We start from the raw sequence: 19,349 nt of genomic DNA, 5'->3' as shown, positions 1-19,349 counted from the left end.
TGGATGGAGAATACAGTTCGGCGTGTGAGATAGAACCAGAACGGCTTCTGTCAGGTGAAAATCCTGAAAAAGAAAATCGAGTGGGGATTAGTCGGGTTCGTAATGTAATGGTTGGAGATTTTGGCTTTTCACCTACTCTTATTGTAATATGAATTCATTTACAAGTTTTTTTTTAATAAGAACAAAAAGAAAAAAACACACTTATGTTTTTGTGTTTAATTAAACAAAATGTACAGTAAATAAAATTATATTTTGAAATATTTTTATGGCTATTAGTCATACATGGATCGTATCACGAAATAAAGGTTTGGTAACCTTTGTTTTGTGGATCAAATGTTTATAATAATATAAACAATAACAGGTACGTATTTATATTATGATAGATTTACAACGAATAATTGGATTTATTTTATTGATTTAATATAGTAACATATACTTACGGTTAAGGGCCTACTAAAAACGTGATAAATTTAGGTGTAAAGAAAAAGACTCACAATTTAAAGACTTACGGAGACGGTTTATACTTTTAATTAATTTATTTTGATTGTTTTAATAACTACTGTGAATTATAATATTGTACCTAGTAATAAGCTTAGAGTATATAAAGGTAATAAGTAACTTTTTCTGCATTTTTTAATTTTTCTGTATTTCAATTATTTTTAAAAAATTACCTGATGATTGCCATCTATTGATTTAAACATGTAACACTTTCGGTTTTAATGCATAGAAGACTGTTTTACCAACTGCTTTGACGTTACAGTGTCAGTACTGTCAATAAAATGTTCAACATGGCAGCGAGGGGGGGTGGCTGAACATCTGTGTTTTGTGATTTTCGTTAATAATTGTGAATATTCTAAGCAGTGTAATATTATATTCATCACACATATGAAAAAAGAACTGACATATTTGACGATGCGTTTTTCTGAATTGGACGGTCTTACTGTGATTTTTTGTATATCAATATTATGGAACAATGTTTCCTAAAATTCACTTTTTCGGAATTTTAATAATTATCTCGATTATAGTCCTTTATTATCAAATGCAACTTTCTCGGGTACAGGAGGATTTCAAAAAAATAGGTATCAATTTCGTTATTGCTTTCAATTAAATACTTTTAACATCTCTCCATGTTTCCAAATAATCCCCCTTTGTAAACATTTTTTTAGAACTGTCAAAATAAGTTTCCCCCAGCTTTTACAAATATTATATTATATAAACGTAGTTTTTGTTTGTATTTTTAACTAAACAAAACAAAAAGTAGTCAACAGTTATAATATTTGAGTTGATAAATATCAAACACAAGTATGTCCACCCAATTTTTAAAAAATATTTGCTCTACAAAATGTAGAGAAAAAAAAAGTATTTCAGTGCTGTTCAAATCAAAACATGTCCTCTTTATTACAATAAAAACACTGTCCAAAAACTCTTGTTTCAATTCAGAAGTTAGTAGGTCCACATGAACCGTGTGGTGGATCATTGTGGACATACCTGCGTTTGATATTTATCAAATCATATTGCCTAATATTAAAGAATTTAGCGAAATTAAAAATATTTTTAGCCATTATTTCAGAAGATATTAGAAAAAAAAATAAAATATATAGTTCGTAGCTACAGAGAGGAGTTATGTTTACATTTCCTTTTATTTTTCCAGAATTATCAGCTGCCCGCGTACGGATAAGAGAATCACCTTCATACGAAAACCTAAAACTTCCCACCAAATCTAACGATGAGAATCTGGTTGTTATATACAATAGGGTTCCTAAAACTGGATCCACGAGTTTTGTTGGAGTTGCATACGACCTTTGCAAGATAAATGCATTTAAGGTTTTACATATTAACATCACAGCCAACATGCATGTTATGTCCCTCAATAATCAGTACAGCTTTGCACAGAATGTCACAAACTGGAATGCTGTGAAACCTGCGCTTTACCACGGACATATGGCATTTTTAAATTTTGATAGGTAAATGTTGTTTTTTACTATTTAAGCACTGATAGATTTATTTAAATAATTACTTTTAATTTAAGTACAAGAGCTAGATTACAACACGTCACACAGCTACAGAGCGCCCGGACAGTTGGAGTTATGACCTCTATTTACAGTTATTGTTGTTTAAGCATGAAATACTCTGATGGAAAATTAAATTTACAGATCCTGGAGCTGATTACCATGAATCTAGTATTTTTTAAATGACTGCTTGTTTCAAATTGACTTGTTTTTGGACTTGATTTTTTCTGTGTTCTGTTTGTGAAATAGGTCCAGAACCCTGGACGTGTGTTTTTGACTCGATGCCTGCTCTCAGGTATAAATCCTGAATATGGAAATCGAGTGGTATATTTGGGAACTTTTGGTACTTCTAGCTGGTACATAAAAATTAATTGATGCAAGTAGTCCCGTCCCGGATAGAAGTTATACAAATTAATTGAGTCTGATATCACTCTTCTCCCACTCCGCTTTGTTAAGTTTAGTAACTGTAATAAATGATTGATTGAAGTATATTTGACACTAATAATTATGAAATGTAAAATAAAAATAATGTTTTTGAACGAATACTACCAATATTTAAATTGAGACATTTCTTTATTAATATTTTATTGATACCCTCAAATGTGATAGAGTTTAGTTTGTTCACTACAGTTTATTAAATGTGTTTTTTTTTTTTAATGCCCTTTTTAAAGGTAGAATAGTTTATTGGGTCATTCATTCATTTTGTTTTATAGTCCCATTATTATTTTTAAAATTTTATTTATATAAATTGCAAATATTTTTTTCCATTTCTTGATTTAGTATAGTTTATAAATTTTCAGTTTCCAAATGTACAAACCCTTTTTATGCGATAATTTATTTCTCAATAAGAGCTCCCCCTTAAAATATAAAAAAAAAAAAATTAACAAAATAAAAATGTTTAAAAGTAGCTTGAGCAAAGTAAATTAACCTGTCTTTAAATCTAATTTCTGTACCAAATTGTCATATACTATTATGGGTTTTTTTGTTAATAAAATAATTGATGACTGTATTCTACACAAAATCAGAGAAAATTGTGTTTGATAAAATCAGCTCTGTAATTTATATCAATTTAGCAATCCTTAAATTATTATATTTATACATTATTTAATTATTTGTTAATTTATGTTCTCGCTCACAGCTCGTACACATTCCTCTCAAGCAAACAAAAGAATTAAATGAACTAGAGACGCGAAAGACACAAATATATACAAAATATACAAAGATACAAAGATGCGAAAGATGCGGAAACATGAAGACCTCAATTAGCTGAATGAGCAATGATACATCACTATTTATGTTCAAAGCATTAACTTTGTGGTCAAACATTTTAGTTAATGTCAGTATATATTAGTATTTTACCACTTACCGACTTTTTATGTCTACCGGTCTCGTGACGTACCCGTCTCTTCATCAGGACACTCACTACACCACTATGCAAATACTAAAATACACTTTTACCTTTACCATCACCGTAGTATACATAGTATTTAGGAATACATAAATTACACAGTTAAAGTTTGGTAGTCAAACATGGTGGTGTTTGCATCCCCTTTAACTCTGCATGTGTATTTTAGTATTTGGATGTTGGTGTAGTGAGTGCCCTGATAAAGAGACTGGTACGTTTTGAAACTGGTAGACATACAAAGTCGGTAAGTGGTTGAATACTAATATTTACTTAATGATACATTAGTTCAATTGAACCACTCAAAAGACCTGGTCACTTTGGTGATACAGATCAAGTGATAGGTATCTTTTCAGTGACAGGGTCTTACCCACCTATAGTCTTGTTATTAAGATTGAGGTAATTCAAACGGAAATTATATCAAATAAAAACAAAATACTATAAAATACAATACCTAAAAATGTGTGTTGACTGCAAAGGTGTAATTTTATTAGTGAAAAATATTATTTATGATTTCTAATTCGGGTTTTAGTATCTTTTCCTTTCTATTGTCTTATTTGTACGACATACCATATATTTTTTAATCTACAATTAGCATATTTTATTTTCAGATTAGGAATTGACTCCAAGCCACTTTATATAAATTTAATAAGAAAACCGCTGGATCGACTAGTATCGTATTACTATTTTTTAAGGTTCGGCGATAATTTTAGGCCCCACTTGATAAGGAAGAAACATGGAGACAAAATGGTAAGTCATAAAAAGAAAATGCACATTATGGGTTTTTCAAAATGAATACGCATTGCGTGCATATTTACCAATAAACAAGAATCATTCTGCACCATACAATACTGATAGCAACGCGTCTAGTTCTGTGTGACATGTGATCTTTGAACTTGTAACACATTGATCTGATATGAGTAAACTGCAATCTAGTTTGAATTATCTTTGTAAAGTGCATATGATATAAATATACCAACTGATCGAAGAGTTTTCATAATTAAGATTTTTTGGTAATCAAATAACTGAACACTCCAAAGTGCGAATATTATTGGCACATGCCCTTTTCAATTGCAGATATTTCAATCTAAGATAGTCTTTATTTAAATAAGAATGACAAAGAAAATAAAGCTAAATAGCAAAAAAAATATATAAATGTCTAAATTTGTTGCTACACAGGGAGAAAACATTTTTGAGATGGAATATGGAAGTCTAGGCATTTACATGGCTTATGACCTGTCGTTGGCTGGTTTAAGTGTCTACTTTACACACTGTATAACATCCACCATTCTGCCTATGTTTGAACATCCATATTTCCTCAACTCTTCCATCTGTTGACTTTTATGAAGCAAAAGAGCTGAAACCACTGGGTGAGATTCATCCGGCTGAACTAATTAACCTACTAGGCAACGCCTGAAAATATTTTTTTGATTTTCATACTTGATCGCGCCACTTGCTTGTTAGCAGATGAACGCTCGAAATGCTGGTTCACGGAATGCGTTATCCTGCATTTGCTTTGCCACGGAACCCTAAATACAATTAATGCAATTACCTACCATGTTCTGGGTTCTGCCACCTTTATTGTCTGAAACTTCTGTCGCGGCAATCAGGATCACATCAGATCTTTCGGTCAGAAAGGAGAGACACTTGACGATTACACGACAGTGAATTTAATGAGTTATTGATCGCAAAAATAGCTTATTTGCAATCGCGGTGAGAATATTAAAAGCACTTGCACACACGATCACTTTAGTTTTTATTATGGAGCCGGGACAATAATTAGTACCCTCAGTAAGCAATCGCAACATCTTAACCAGGGCCCAGTAGGTAGCAAATAAATTTAAACGCCTCATCTTAGTAAATATGCTACTTACATATATGTGTACACATAAATTAAATGTGGCGAAATCAATACTTCTTATACCAGTTAGTTTGATCAACATATATATATATATATCTATGGATATATAAATATTATTATATTTATTCTTATTATGTGCATATTTTAATGAATATAATAATTGAAAATGAAATCTTCACTTTTACACTTGCCATAACCATGCCGCTTAAGTTTCTCAAATGGTAATTCAATACATATATCTTTATTGACTTATAGACTTTTGATGAATGTGTTGAACTGAACCAGCCGGACTGTGATTCTAATAACATGTGGCTTCAGATACCATTTTTCTGTGGACATGCTGCAGATTGCTGGTGAGAAAATATAACAAATATTAATAATTTATATTGTTAAAAAGAAAGGTTTTTTTTTAGTTGTTTACTGTGAATACTGTTTTGCTATACTAAAGCATTGTCATACCTTGATGTGTGTTTATAATAATAATGTTTTTGTTCTATTTCAACACAGTAGATTTCTCTGGAATACATGTTGTCTGTAGTAGTAGTTAAAACCGGTAGGCAGACATTTTTTTGTTCAGGAATAAATGATTTACCAAACACGACCAATAATAGTACAAGCTGATGAATCACTTTATTAATTATGAATGTATTTGAAATGTTATGACTATAGACTTTTAAAGTATTTTCGTAATTATTAATTGAATGATAAAAAACAACCCTTTTTTAATACTTAAACGGAAACACTTGGATTCCTATAATTTACTGAAAAAATTTTTAAAATAAATTTTGGAGCCATTTTCTGTGAGTCGTAAATGTTAAACATATGTAAAATAAGTCATAACTTATTTCCCGCACCTAGAGTAGTCCTCTGTTATCTGGTCTCCATATTATGATGTTCACATCGATTTTTAATTTTTTTATAATGAGTTTTTTGATAATGATAATGGATCAGAGGTTCGAGGTTCGAACCCCACTCTACCCCAACTTGATTTACATTTTCTAAAGTGAGTTATTTACAACTCGTTGAAAATGGTCACCAAAATTTAAATATATTTTGGTAAATTATAAGAACGCTAATATTTCATTTTTATTAAAAAAGTATATATATATATCTTCTCTTCAAGACTGTCGAAATAAATCCAACCTTCTAGTCCTATTTAAAATTCTCAATTCACTATTTGATGCGCCTGAACTACTGAGCTCAATAGAATTAAATATCACAACTAGACACCTCAGACATAGTTGTGTGATGTATAACATTATTTTATTTACTTATTTTACAGAAACATACAGTCAACAATAATTAAATTACATAATAAAGATACGGTTTAAAGACAGACCAGGGAAGTTTCTAAATAATAATCATACATATTAAATTATGGTACAATTTTAAATGTATGTGTGCGCATGTATATATAAGTAAAAGGGTGTGTTTGTGTGTATTTATGCTAGAGTAAGTGTTCAGGTGTGTGTAAGCATGTGCATCATGAAAAAGCAAGTGGGATCGTATCGCAGCCAAATAGAATGAGTCTTAATTTCTTTTGATTTCTAGGAAACCTGGAAACAAGTGGGCACTAGAGAATGCTAAGAAAAACCTTCTAGACCATTACTTACTAGTCGGGGTGACTGAAGAGTTACCGGACTTTGTTTCTATTCTGGAAGTTACTCTACCTCGGATGTTTAAGGGGGCCACGGAACATTTCTTGGGCAGCAACAAGTCTCATCTGCGGAAGACAGCGGCCAAGGTGCCCCCATCCGATAAAACAATTCTTAAAATACAGAAATCCGTAATATGGAAAATGGAAAATGAACTTTACGAGTTTGCCCTCGAACAATTCAACTTTATCAAGAAAAAAACCTTACTTAACAAAGACCCTAATAGTGTTCCCCAAACTTATATGTATGAAAAAATTAGACCAAAGTAAACTTAGTGAAAAAATGTGTGTACAGTTCGTTCAAATATTTAATAACCCGTTTTAATGTGTGAGTGCCTATCAGTAAACAAATACCCTCTGTTTAAGCAAATAAAGACGATCATTTATAGTCGTTATTATCGTCATTCTCCACGTAATGGTACCATAGGGTACTCCAATTGTTGGGTATCTTGATTATTTGATACAATGGAGGTCCACGGGCTATCCAATATTATTGAAACTCACTCTTTTATTGCCAGGAATTGAACCCTGGCCATTATGAGTTGTAGGCTGAAGCACTAATAACAAAGAGGTTAGTTCATCTCCACTTGATTTTCATTCTTAGGATTTTTACCAGAGAGTAACCATTACGTTGAAAACATTCCTCCATTCTGGTTCTGTGCCACATGCTGTACCCCCTGGTTCATTTAGTCAAACGAAAAATTATTGGTCAATAATAGGTTATAATAGTATTCCGCCTGTGAAGCTGAACAGCGGTACAACCAATGCAAAGGAAAAAAGTGCCAAACTGAAGGAGATAGAACTAGCTGTCTAATCGTTCTACCCATCCATAAAATGGGTGCTACTTATCTTATTTGCACAGTCGGGCAAACGTACACTGTCAAAAGATGCTATAGCACCTTACGCAGGGTAAATACTTGGTTATAGTCAACGATGACAGAAAGTCAGTCTTTTTATGATGAGTGTGCAGAAAAAGGAGATTCTTGGGGCTGAAAATAATCTTGAGAAATATTTTTTGTCAAGATTCAGCTAGCGCTCTCGTAGGCTAGCGCTGAAATAAGATTTGGATAGGTTTGAATATTACAATTAATTACTTTCAATATTTTCAAATGTTAAAATCAAGCCATTTTTAAAATTAAAAACGTATTCGTGTTTTTGTCCCCCTTCTGGAAAAAATCCTGGCTACGCCCTCATGCAGTTCTGTATAATTATTTTTACATTTGAATATTTTATTTGTAAAGCCCTGTTACTCACATATAATTAAAGGCTATTGACTCTTCGAATGGACTGTACCTTATTGTAAATTTCACTCAGTATCAAACTTTAATATGTGCGGCTAGTATAAATAAGGTCTTAAGTTGAATTTCTGAGTATTTCCAACATGATATATTTGTTTTGTATTTTATTAAGTATTTTCACTGTTTTGTTTCATGTATTATATTGGATTGATACCTTAAGAATTATTAATTACATTTATATACCTTATAAATTTTCAAGACAGTTTGTGTATGTAATAATACACTGTCTTTTGCAACATAATCTCTCCTTTCTTTTCTCAACTTAATATTATTACCGATTCCAGTCTATCCGGACTATGCTATATCACTATAATTTAAACTTAATATATGCTTGCAAATGTTTGCAACTATTTCTCTTCTGAATGAGGAGGTTCAGTGCTACGGGAAATCAAATATTAAAATATTATCTTACCTACTATAAAAATAAGTGTATTTAATTGTATGGTAAAGTTTCTCGAAAATGTAATAAATATGGTTTTAATAAAAATGAACAACTTTGCACAGATTCACACGTTGTTATGTGTTGTGATTGCTTGCCGGTTTCTGAGTAGCCATGTTTTTCAACATTTAGCACATTTTGACAGGTGAAGGGTTCTACTTTTAAATATCAGAAAAACTCACCGACTTAAACTCGTGACGTCACGGGCGGTGTAATTACAAAACGTAAAAAATCATAATACGATACATATAATTAATTTTTGGCTTAGTTCGATAAACTAATAAAGCCAATGAACTTCCTTATTGATGATGGATCTGGCTTTGTAGAACTTCTGTCCCGTGTTAAATTGGAACAAAATTTTAATAAAATCCCTAATGTTGCTTCTGCTGTAAAGTTAACCATATGTAAACCTACCTTTATAATTTTACAAACCCATAAGGGTTTTGTTTACTTGTTGATTGGTTAAAAAATAAATAATAAGGTACAGATAATGAGTAAGTTAGGATGTGTTGTTCTGTTATGATAGTTTTATTATTGTAAAATTTATTTTTTGTCACTAAATATTTATTATTTTAACAATACATAACATCCTATATGTGATATAAGTAATAGGGTATTTTTGATACTTAACATTGTTTCTCAATTTATGTCCATTTATTTTACAATTAGTGTCATTTTAATTTTTATAACTTTATCAAATGTATGTACGTAATAATATATTGTATTATACTTTTTGTTGTTTTTACATTAGATATGTAATGCATATTATATTACTATTTGTTACAATTTTTTGATAATATGACTATGTATTTTGAAATGACTTATCAACATTAAGGACTCATATTATTTATATTTTTATAAAACTTATTGGTATCTCACTAACACAAAATGTATTACATGCTCCAGATCAAAGGTCAGATGATCAATTATTTGCATAATTTATAGTAAATTGCTTTTTAAAAATTTATGAACATAAGTATTATAATAGTATTAACAAAAAAATAATTATTTGAATTATTTAATTTTAGTAAGTTTTAAAGAACTATTTGAAAACAAACTTGAAAATTTTATGCATAGTGTATGACTACCGGACATCATAGTTTAGTACCAACGCATACTAACGTTTTTTTTTTTTTAAATTAAGATTTATTTTTTTATAATTTACCTAAATATTTCTGACAAATTAGCTAACAAGCTATGTATGTTCAACTAGAAAATAAGAATCAAATTGCGATAGAGTGGAGTTTGTAACACTACTACGATACCATACTGAATCAAGATTTACTAGAACATTCAAAACCTAGTTCTTGGTTTCTTTTTTATAACACGAGGGCTGTCCCAAAAGTATCCGATCTGATTGAGTTTGTTGTTTGAAAAAAAATACCGTTGTCAAAAGTACCAACCTTAAAAAGCTTAAGTTTGAAATTTCAAGAAACTTTGTTGTTTAGTATTTATTTGACAGCTATCAATGTCAATAGTAAACGCTCAGTGAATTTGTAAACATGGAAAAAATTGGTCATCATTATGTGATACAATACTTTCATTTGAAAGGTCCCAGTCCATCAATATCAAAGCCGAGCTAGAATCTACTCTAGGGGAGTCTGCTTCTTCGTTTGCAACAGTAAAATATTGGGTGGCAGATTTAGACTAGGCCGTACAAACTGCCAAGACGAACAACGCAGTGGTCGACCAAATGAGGTGACCACTCCAGAAATGGTAAAGAAAATTCACAAAATGGTGTTGAACGACCGTCGACTGAAAGTGCGCGAGATAGCAAACATGGTAAGCAATTGAAAAAGTGCTGTACATCGCATATTGACTAAAAATTTGGACATTAGAAAGCTGTGTGCGAGATGGGTGCCGTTTTTGCTCACAATGGAACAAAAACAGCGTCGTGAGGATGTTTCAATTGAGTGTTTGGCGATGTTTCACAGTAATAAAGTCAAGTTTTTGCGTCGATTCACAATGGAAGAAACACGGGTCCATCACTTCACTTCACTTGAAACAAAGGAACAGTCAAAACAATGGACTACAAGTGGAGTATTCCCTCCAAAGAAGGCGAAGACAGTTCCATCTGCTTTCAAGGTTATGGCATCAGTCTTTTGGGATGCGTATTGGATAATTTTCATTAATAATCTTCAAAAAGGAAAAACAACCAACGGCGAGTATTAGACAACTTTAGTGCTGTGTTTGAGTGATGAAATCAAGAAAAAATGATGCATTACATTTGGCCAAAAAGAAAGTGTTGTTTCATCGAGGAAATCCACCAGTTCACACATCCATTATCACGATCACCAAAATCAATAAGATAACGTTCAAATTGCTTCCTCAGGCAGATTTAGCCCCCACAGATTATTTTATTTTTCCAAAAATGGAGAATTGCCTCTGTGGTTAACGATTTGCTAAAAATGAAGAGGTAGAGTCTGCGGTTAATGGCTATTTTGAGGAGTTTGACGGTGCTCACTATAAACGAATACAAAAAGTGTATTGAGCTAAAAGAGGACTATGTTGAAAAATTTATATAATTTTTAGCATCTTTTTTGTGTTTCTTTTGTTTAGTCGGGTATTTCTGGGGCTACCCCTGTAACATTGCATATGTATGATGTATTTTTTTTTTTCTAAAATGTTATGCTCAATTTTCGATTGACGATTATTATACATATTATTATGATTATACAATTGCTCCTCTGTTAATCTTTGGTTTTAGCTCACATGACATTCCGAATTATAATATGTACGTCGTCACCTCCCAATTAAATGACATATATTTTGATTATTTTCATAGAAATAACAAAAAGCTACTCCAATCAAATATGTTTTATTTTATTTTTATGAATAAAATTAAAAATAGACTAAATGTACTTAATTGTTCACGTTTTGAATATATTTAAGTGAATAAAATTATGGCACGGTATTAACAGTGTTATTTTGAAAAGAAAAAAACATTGTAAAATTTTATAATCTTTTCTAAAACTACGTTACTAACAAATTTTTTTACGAATCGTAATGTGAATGCCTTGAAAATGTTTTTGTAATTAGATTAATATCATACCATGTAATTTAAGTTAATTTATGAAATCATGCATTTCGATACCCAATTTTATTTAATGCGAAGGTCACAAATTAATTTTGTTTGAAGGAATACAATTTTTATGTTTTTCATGACTTCAATTAAGAGGAAACGCAGTCATACTTTTCTTCATACAAACGTATTCCTCTATTTTCTCCCTGGATTCTGGCACTTGACCAATGATTTATTTATTTTTATTTACATTTTTTTAAACATTTTTTGTGTTGTCAACTGCAAGCCGTTTTGTATGTTCTAATTTTTAAACCCGAAAATCATGAATGAAAACTTATATTATATACATTGTTAAAGTCCACTCAAAATAGTTCATATGCTTTCAACATTATTGTCAATTTGTAAAAATACCTGATTGAGTTATACATATACCACTTTTCTCAGAATTTGAGACTGCGTCGTATGAGCCAACACCCATGGATATCAGACGTAAATTTTGGCTTTTACATTTTTACAAAAACCTCTCTTACTTCATAAAATCTTATTTTTACAAAATATATTTTTTTTGTTTTAGTCATTGCATCATGGATGCCGTTTAGGTTTACATTAAAATATGTTTTTATCATCTATCCTAATACTTTTACATTTTTTTGTTAAATAAGAGAAATACTAGAGTTCTTATTATTTACATAAATATTTAAATTTTCAGACCATTTCCTAAAAGTCGTAAATAACTTGTGCTGGAAAAATGGAAATCGAGTTGTGGTAGAGTGGGATTTGAACCTGGGACCTTTGGTTCTTTTACCCTTTTTTTTTCATGCTCATTTTACCCTTCTGGGCCTAAGGGGTGTATCTAGGGTCCCCCAGGTAGCATATTTTTTCAATAACTTTTTTGTTGATTATCATATTGATCTCATTTTATGCATAATCCTACCCCATGATGTTAAGAATGTATCAAAATTATTAAAATATTTTTTTACTGAATTTTTTAAATAATAATTCACATTTGTCTTTGCCTTTCTCCGTGCAAACAGCAAACATTCCAATTCATCCCCCTACAGAGTAATAATCTTTGATATTGGTCAGTTCGTACCTACGTGTGCTTTTTGCTTTTTACAAAAATCCACATCTTGCGCTTTATATTTTAATCGAGATTTTAGATAAGTGTTGTTCAACATGTCAAAGAGAGATCAATCTCATATAGCGTCCTCTTGCAAAAACATTTTATGATAAAATGTATGAATTTGGCAAAAAACTAGAAATATTTTGAAACAGTTTTATAAACACTACCATGACAATCATAGTACCATTTAAAAAAAAAAAATAAAGTCATATTTATAGTATTTTAACTGGGGCTTAACTGGTACCCCCCTCAGGAACTCTCGATTTTTTTTCATGTTCAGGATCGGAAAGGTTATTATTATTCGTTATAGGCAGGCAGCCTTTGCTGATGCGCCTATATCTCGTGTACTGCTTTTTGTCCAAGTTCTTCTTCCTTCAAAAAAGCATCCAAACCGTTTTTGAACTGGTTGACCCAAATGGAATGGACAATTAGAATTGGAAATTTATCCCAGTCTGAAACTACCCTGCTGAAAAGGAAGTTTTTCTTGGGGTTGAGGTGGAAGTGGGGACAATAGAGCTTCCGGTTATGACCCTGTACATTTGTGTTGGAATTTAATTGGCACATCTCATGCAGGGGGCAGTCATAGTAATTATTGAGTATCTTATAAGTTTCTATCTACTCCCCTCTCTTCCGCCGTTATTCCAATGATGTAAGTCCTAGTGCTTTTAATCTACCGTGATAAGGCATCCTTTTGAGTAATTTGGGAATTTTTGTAGCACATCTTTGGACTTTTTCCAATAGTTCGATGTCTTTAGTAAAGTAGAGACTCCACACTTGATATCCATACTCCAATAAAAGTCTTGTATATATATATATTTTCTCATGCGAAAATGTAGGGCGAAGACATTAGCTTTGGGACAGTTACAGAAATGACCCGAAACGTAAACGACATAAAATTAATATAGCGGATTTGACGGCGCACGAGCGGTGAATTTTCTTAATAATATTCTAGATAATATTTATAAAAATATAATGATTAATAGGTACTTATATATTTGAATGAATGATTTAAAAATATATATAATGAAACCTAATTATATTATATTATGTACTTTCTTTATAATATATTTATGTACATATTTTAAAAATTAGTAGCAAATTTCGGGGGTCATTGACCCAATGGACATTAGGAAAAGCCGCTACAGATTTCATCCCTGTTTTTCAAATTCCTTACTTCGCTTCTGTACATAAGGGTCGGCACCAGGACTGCATTGTGAATGGCTAATTTCACCTCCTGCAACAAACATTTATTTGCCTATTAAACTGTTTTGTTTTGTAATATAAATAGTCCCACTAAAACATTTTCATTTTCATGTAATTTTCAGTACTTGTTTGAATGTGTAAAATAACCTAATATTGTTAAATCTTTGTAAGAAAATGTATTGTAAAATACTATGTATGTTTTTAGTAATAACATTGTGCTCCAGTGCTTCCAAAATAAATTACTGATTAATTACCCAAATGTTTTTTTATTTATCTCTAATCATCATACCTCTAGCCGCACGTGATGGTGCATAAGATACTGCGTTGGTAGATACACCAAACACAACATATCTTGATCATCTGTTACATGAAAGCAAGGTGATCAGTCTTACGCTCCAAGCGTCAGTCTAGGGACAGTTAAATATTGCTGTCTAAAATCACTTTTTAAAAATATTGTCGACCTTGCCAAGGTTCAACCTAGAACCTTAAGCATGGTAGGTGAATGCACCAACGGCTACACTACGAGACACGCATTGTTTACTCAATCTCATGAAGATATGGTACAGTGTAACAATAAACTTTAATTTAATTTTAGAAAAATCTGTAAACATTTAATGAAAATCCTTACAGTTAAACGGCATTTTTTCAAAATACCTTTTTGGAATAAATAAAGATCAGTTTGCCTCTTTGTTTTATCCCAAGTATATAGACGGAGTTATTTCATTTACATCATCAACTGACACAAGTAACAGATCGGGTTCCAAAATAGAAAATAAAAACAGTTTTCGATTTCTTGATGAAATTCAGTATCACTCAGCATCCAGCCAACAAAATATTTTTTTTTTTTTCTGGAAAATTTGACGGTAACAAAATAACCTATCACCTAACAGTGTTATATTGTGCCCCGTTACACTTTGCCCCAATGGGTATTAAAATTATTTCCTTTCAATTTCAAAAGGTTAAATTAGAATAACTGGCAGGGTTGTTTGATTTATTAAGTGGCCTGCAAACAAATATTAAATAGGAAATACATTTACTCACCAATACCTAAGTATTTAAAAATAGCAACAAAATTTATTTTTAAAAATCACTACTTCACACTAATAAATACAACATTTTGCAATTACTGTAAAAACCATAAATACTGTTATCAAATTAGATCTGTATTAAGATGGCGTATATTTAACTCTCATTGGATGTAGAAAAAACTTTATTGTATCTCCGCGTATCCGCTTATTATCGAACTCCAGTCATCTGAATTGCCAAATATCCAAATCGTCATTAGAAAACAGTGTTGTAGATAATGCCATGAGCACTCCTGGGAAGATTTGGATTTTATGCCCCTCAAAACTTATTTTATAGGAAGAGAAAGAGAAAAGAAAGCCATCTTTTTCTCCCACAGCCGTGGGTCTACAGAGTAACGCCCTGGCAGCCGCCCGCCTGGCAAGCTCCTAGCTGCGACGCTATCTGGAAATAAAAATTAAAAGAAACGTTTTTAATTTTAATTTAATTTTCCAATTAATGTAGCTGGAAACGTTGAAATCAGTTTTTAATGTGATTCCAATTTGCTGTATTATTTCGAAAGCAATAAAATCTGGCAATCGTTAACCGGAAAGTTGGAGTTGTACTTTGTACTGTATTGTTATGTTATAGTGTACCCCGTGTTACTCTGTTCCTCATCCGACCCTACCTTTGATACGCTCGTGTCGGGTTCCAGCGGCGCTACTCTGAACCGCTCTCGCGGCCGTAGACAATACTTTTATCTCATGTATTTACATACAAAATATACGAGATAAAAGTGGTTTCTACGGCCGCGAGAGCGTTTTGAATATCACCACTGAGCTGGTACTCTGAACGGAATTGCGCGCGAAGAGATCGCTCTGTTAGCGTGTACCTATTTAGTACGCAAATACGCGTTAAAAAACCGTTTTCTACGCGCGCTTTTACGTTTAGAATACCACCCAGGGTACGTATTCTGATGAAAAGATCAGATTTATCTTCAATTTTATCTACAAAGTAAAAAAAGGTTTTCAGTATGAAAAATAGAATATGTTTACAATTTTTTTTTCTTAACATGTTCAATTACCGGTTACCGACTAAGATACTTTGAATTTTCATACAAATACTAGCGGACCCGACAGACGTTGTCCTGCCCGAACATTGGCTTGCCTGCCATTAGCTGGTTCAGCAAACGTTTTTTCGATAATTAATTTTTCGCCAAGTGACATTGAGTTTGACATTTAAATATTTTTGTTTCGTCATTATGTGATTTGCTGTTGCCCAAAGGAAAACCAAAAAAAGTGTGCAATACCTCGTTATCCTGCGCCGATTGGCTAAGGCCCGGTTGTATGAGCGTTAGTAATAGTAAAAAACCTGTAGTAATAGTCCAAAATATAAAAAATGAGTTGTTCCATCCATAGTAACTAAAGGTGGATAGTAAAACTCTGTAAACGTTAGTTAAAAATTCAACCCGCCAATGTTGGCGAGTAAAACGTTAATAGTAAAACATAGAATAAGAATAGGCCAGAAGGAGCGTAGAATCATATTTGAGTACATCGGACTGTGTCCAATAATCCCCCTACTATGCCACACTTTCACCGCGCGCATTCGTGATGTCACCGCTTAATGTTGTACGATGGGAAAAAAATCATAACACAAATGTAAGGTAAAAAAAGGAATCTGTTAATTTCTCTAAAATTTTATTGTGCACGCGGAAATATTGATTGACACAACAGAGTAGATAAGTAAAGGGTTATTTAATAAGAGTAATTGAATTAATAAACTTTAAACTTAAAATATAAAACAAATTTAATTTTACATAAAACGGATATTTTTATATCATGTTAAATAATATTTGATGTTTTGAAGATAATGTCGGTCAAATGTTCACCACAGGGTTGTTTAATCCGAGGTCCAAATTTCACTAATTAGATTAGCAAAGTAGGGTAAACATATTACTACCCTGGCAACACCAACGAAATTTCCGTTTTGTTTCCTCGACAATCTTGACAGATGGAAAAATAATTCAATTTTTAAGTAATGCATTTGCTACTTACACATTAATTTGCTGATTACACATGAAATGTGATCCCATCCTGTTTCTTTAAGCTCCTAGTAGTATTTTTACACTTTAAAAGGACACAACACGGCATAGTTGAATTCAAATCAGGAGTTGCGTACTGAGCCACGTCTACAAAGAAACTAATGGGTCAAAAAGTAAAACTACTCATTTATGAGAATATGCATACAATTTTTTTCTTCTAAAAATGTTCAATTATAGAACCCAACAAAATATAAACACTCGTTCAGCAACACAAATTAACTGTATTGTCCCATTTTTATCAACCGCCTTTGGTAAAAAGCAATATAACGTAGTTGCTTAAAAAATATTTAATGATTTATTGCAAAGTATAAAGGACTCAAAATGTAAAACAAATTTGAAAATAAAAATAACTGCACATATAAATAGTGTAGCGAGAGATTTTCTTGAAAAATATATGTAAATAAAAAAACGTAGTATGTACTTTATATAATTGGTACACATATTATTTATATTTTTATGTATTTTATTGCTTTATATTTGTTTTTTTATTATATATTATACTATATTATTTATGTTTAAGCAACATGTATTCTTGGTACATATATTATATACTTTATATTTGTATAATAACGATTTTTAATTTCTTACATTTGATTAGCTAGGCATTTATAATTAAGTAGTTTAAGTTTTTTTAATGTTATTGTTTTATTAGTATAGGACTACTTATGCTCTAAAAGATAAAAAATCTCCATCTTAGAACAGGCTGAGCCATGTTAGATGGAGACTATCATAAACAGAGAACACTCCGTTTTCATTTTATATTAATTTGTTTTATATAGATTCCCTGTTATTAAATATATAAACTGGTTTTATGCAATAAATTTATAAAATAAAAAAGTATAAAAAATAGGTTACCGATGACGATACTTTAAATGTTCATGCAAATATACTCATTTTTGTCCACAAATATAGGTTTTCCTTTATGACAGTCGAAGATAACTTTTTTATTATATAAATAAAAGACGAGCGATACTTTAATCTACAAATTTATAAAATCCAGTGACCGGTTTCATCGTTTTTGCGACATCTTCGAGACTGGTATCTTTATTAAGGAGTTCAATGTATTTATACAAAACAGAGCTAAGAATATATTCAGAATTATAATAAAGTAAATTAAATAAACTTATTTTTATCTTAAGGATCATTATCAAAAACTTTTTCCGGTTAACTAATGAGTTGATATAATGCTATTTTAATGAGTTGTATTTTATTTTTAGTGGCCCATCCTTCGTGAGTGTGATTTTTGTCAATTATGATTTCTGAAAAACAAAGGGTAAAAAGTCATTAGCAAAAATATATTACAATGGGTAAAGTAATGGAGAATGCACGTGTGTTATCTGTTCATTAAATAATTCTACGTCAGGTTTATTTTTTAATCTATTAATTCTGAGAATTTCTAGTTTGTCAAGTTTATGGCATTTAGGTGCAATATGAATTATTTTTACATTTTACTAAATGTTATTAAATATTTGTATATAACCACTTACCGACTTTTCTATGTCTATCGGTTATAAAAGTCGGTAAGTGGTTATATACAAATATTTAATAACATTTAGTAAAATGTTTGACCACAAAGTTAATGCTTTAAATATTAATAAAATATTTTTACATTTTTTTTAAATCAAAGGAATGTTTATTTTCTATCAAATGATTGGCAAAATATTAATTATCTTTATTATTAGACCAAGATTGTATGTGCTCTTTTATGCGTGTTTTAAAGGCTCTACCCGTTTGGCCTACGTAGCGTGTATTTTTACAGTCGTTACAATTAAGAAGGTAAGTTCCTGAGTTTAAAAACTTATCTTTTTTGTCTTTAGTATTAACCAACAAATTACCCAAGGAATTATTATTGTAAAAGGCTGCGGTGCATTTATTTATATTTATTATTTGTCCAATTTTATCAATAGTTTTTCCAATATACGAAAATTTTCCCCAACGCTTTTGATCTTTATTATTATTATTATTTGTTGTCAAACTTTGGGTTAATTTATTATTTACGAGACGTTTTTGTTTCTTTCTTATTAGGTTATCAACTAATGTATTATTATATCTGTTATAAATAACCGCGTATAAACGCGGTAAACCGCGATAGATTTAATTGTGTTTAACTCATTGTTAAAATTATGTTTGTTAAGCGGTACGAATAAAATATATACAATTTATGTGAAATATGATGTCAATAATTATTATGCATAATGTTATCACTATACGTTGGTTTCCTAAAAATATTTAAAT

General features: G+C 31.0%; 2 protein-coding genes across 2 annotated transcripts in view; both read left to right on the top strand.

Moving 5' to 3' along the window:
• Positions 1 to 761: 761 nt before the first annotated feature.
• Positions 762 to 14,270, top strand: Hs2st (Heparan sulfate 2-O-sulfotransferase). Its single transcript, XM_088225135.1, has 5 exons — positions 762 to 1,079; positions 1,652 to 1,964; positions 4,023 to 4,161; positions 5,528 to 5,625; positions 6,824 to 14,270. The coding sequence occupies exons 1-5, from the start codon at positions 974 to 976 to the stop codon at positions 7,194 to 7,196; spliced, it is 1,029 nt and encodes a 342-aa protein (XP_088081261.1). The 5' UTR covers positions 762 to 973; the 3' UTR covers positions 7,197 to 14,270.
• LOC148282402 (adenylate kinase isoenzyme 5) overlaps positions 10,398 to 19,349 on the top strand; it is a 93,817-nt gene continuing 84,865 nt past the window's right edge. The window contains exon 1 of the mRNA XM_088225154.1: positions 10,398 to 10,445. Coding sequence (XP_088081280.1) covers positions 10,398 to 10,445 — 48 coding nt within the window. The remainder of the gene's footprint in view (positions 10,446 to 19,349) is intronic.

This window comes from Micrasema longulum, unplaced genomic scaffold (genome assembly GCF_059751315.1).
Source record: "Micrasema longulum isolate JH-2025_06_02 unplaced genomic scaffold, ASM5975131v1 h1tg000333l, whole genome shotgun sequence".
Classification (NCBI taxonomy): Eukaryota; Metazoa; Arthropoda; class Insecta; order Trichoptera; family Brachycentridae; genus Micrasema; species Micrasema longulum.
This window is presented reverse-complemented; position numbering and strand designations above follow the sequence as displayed.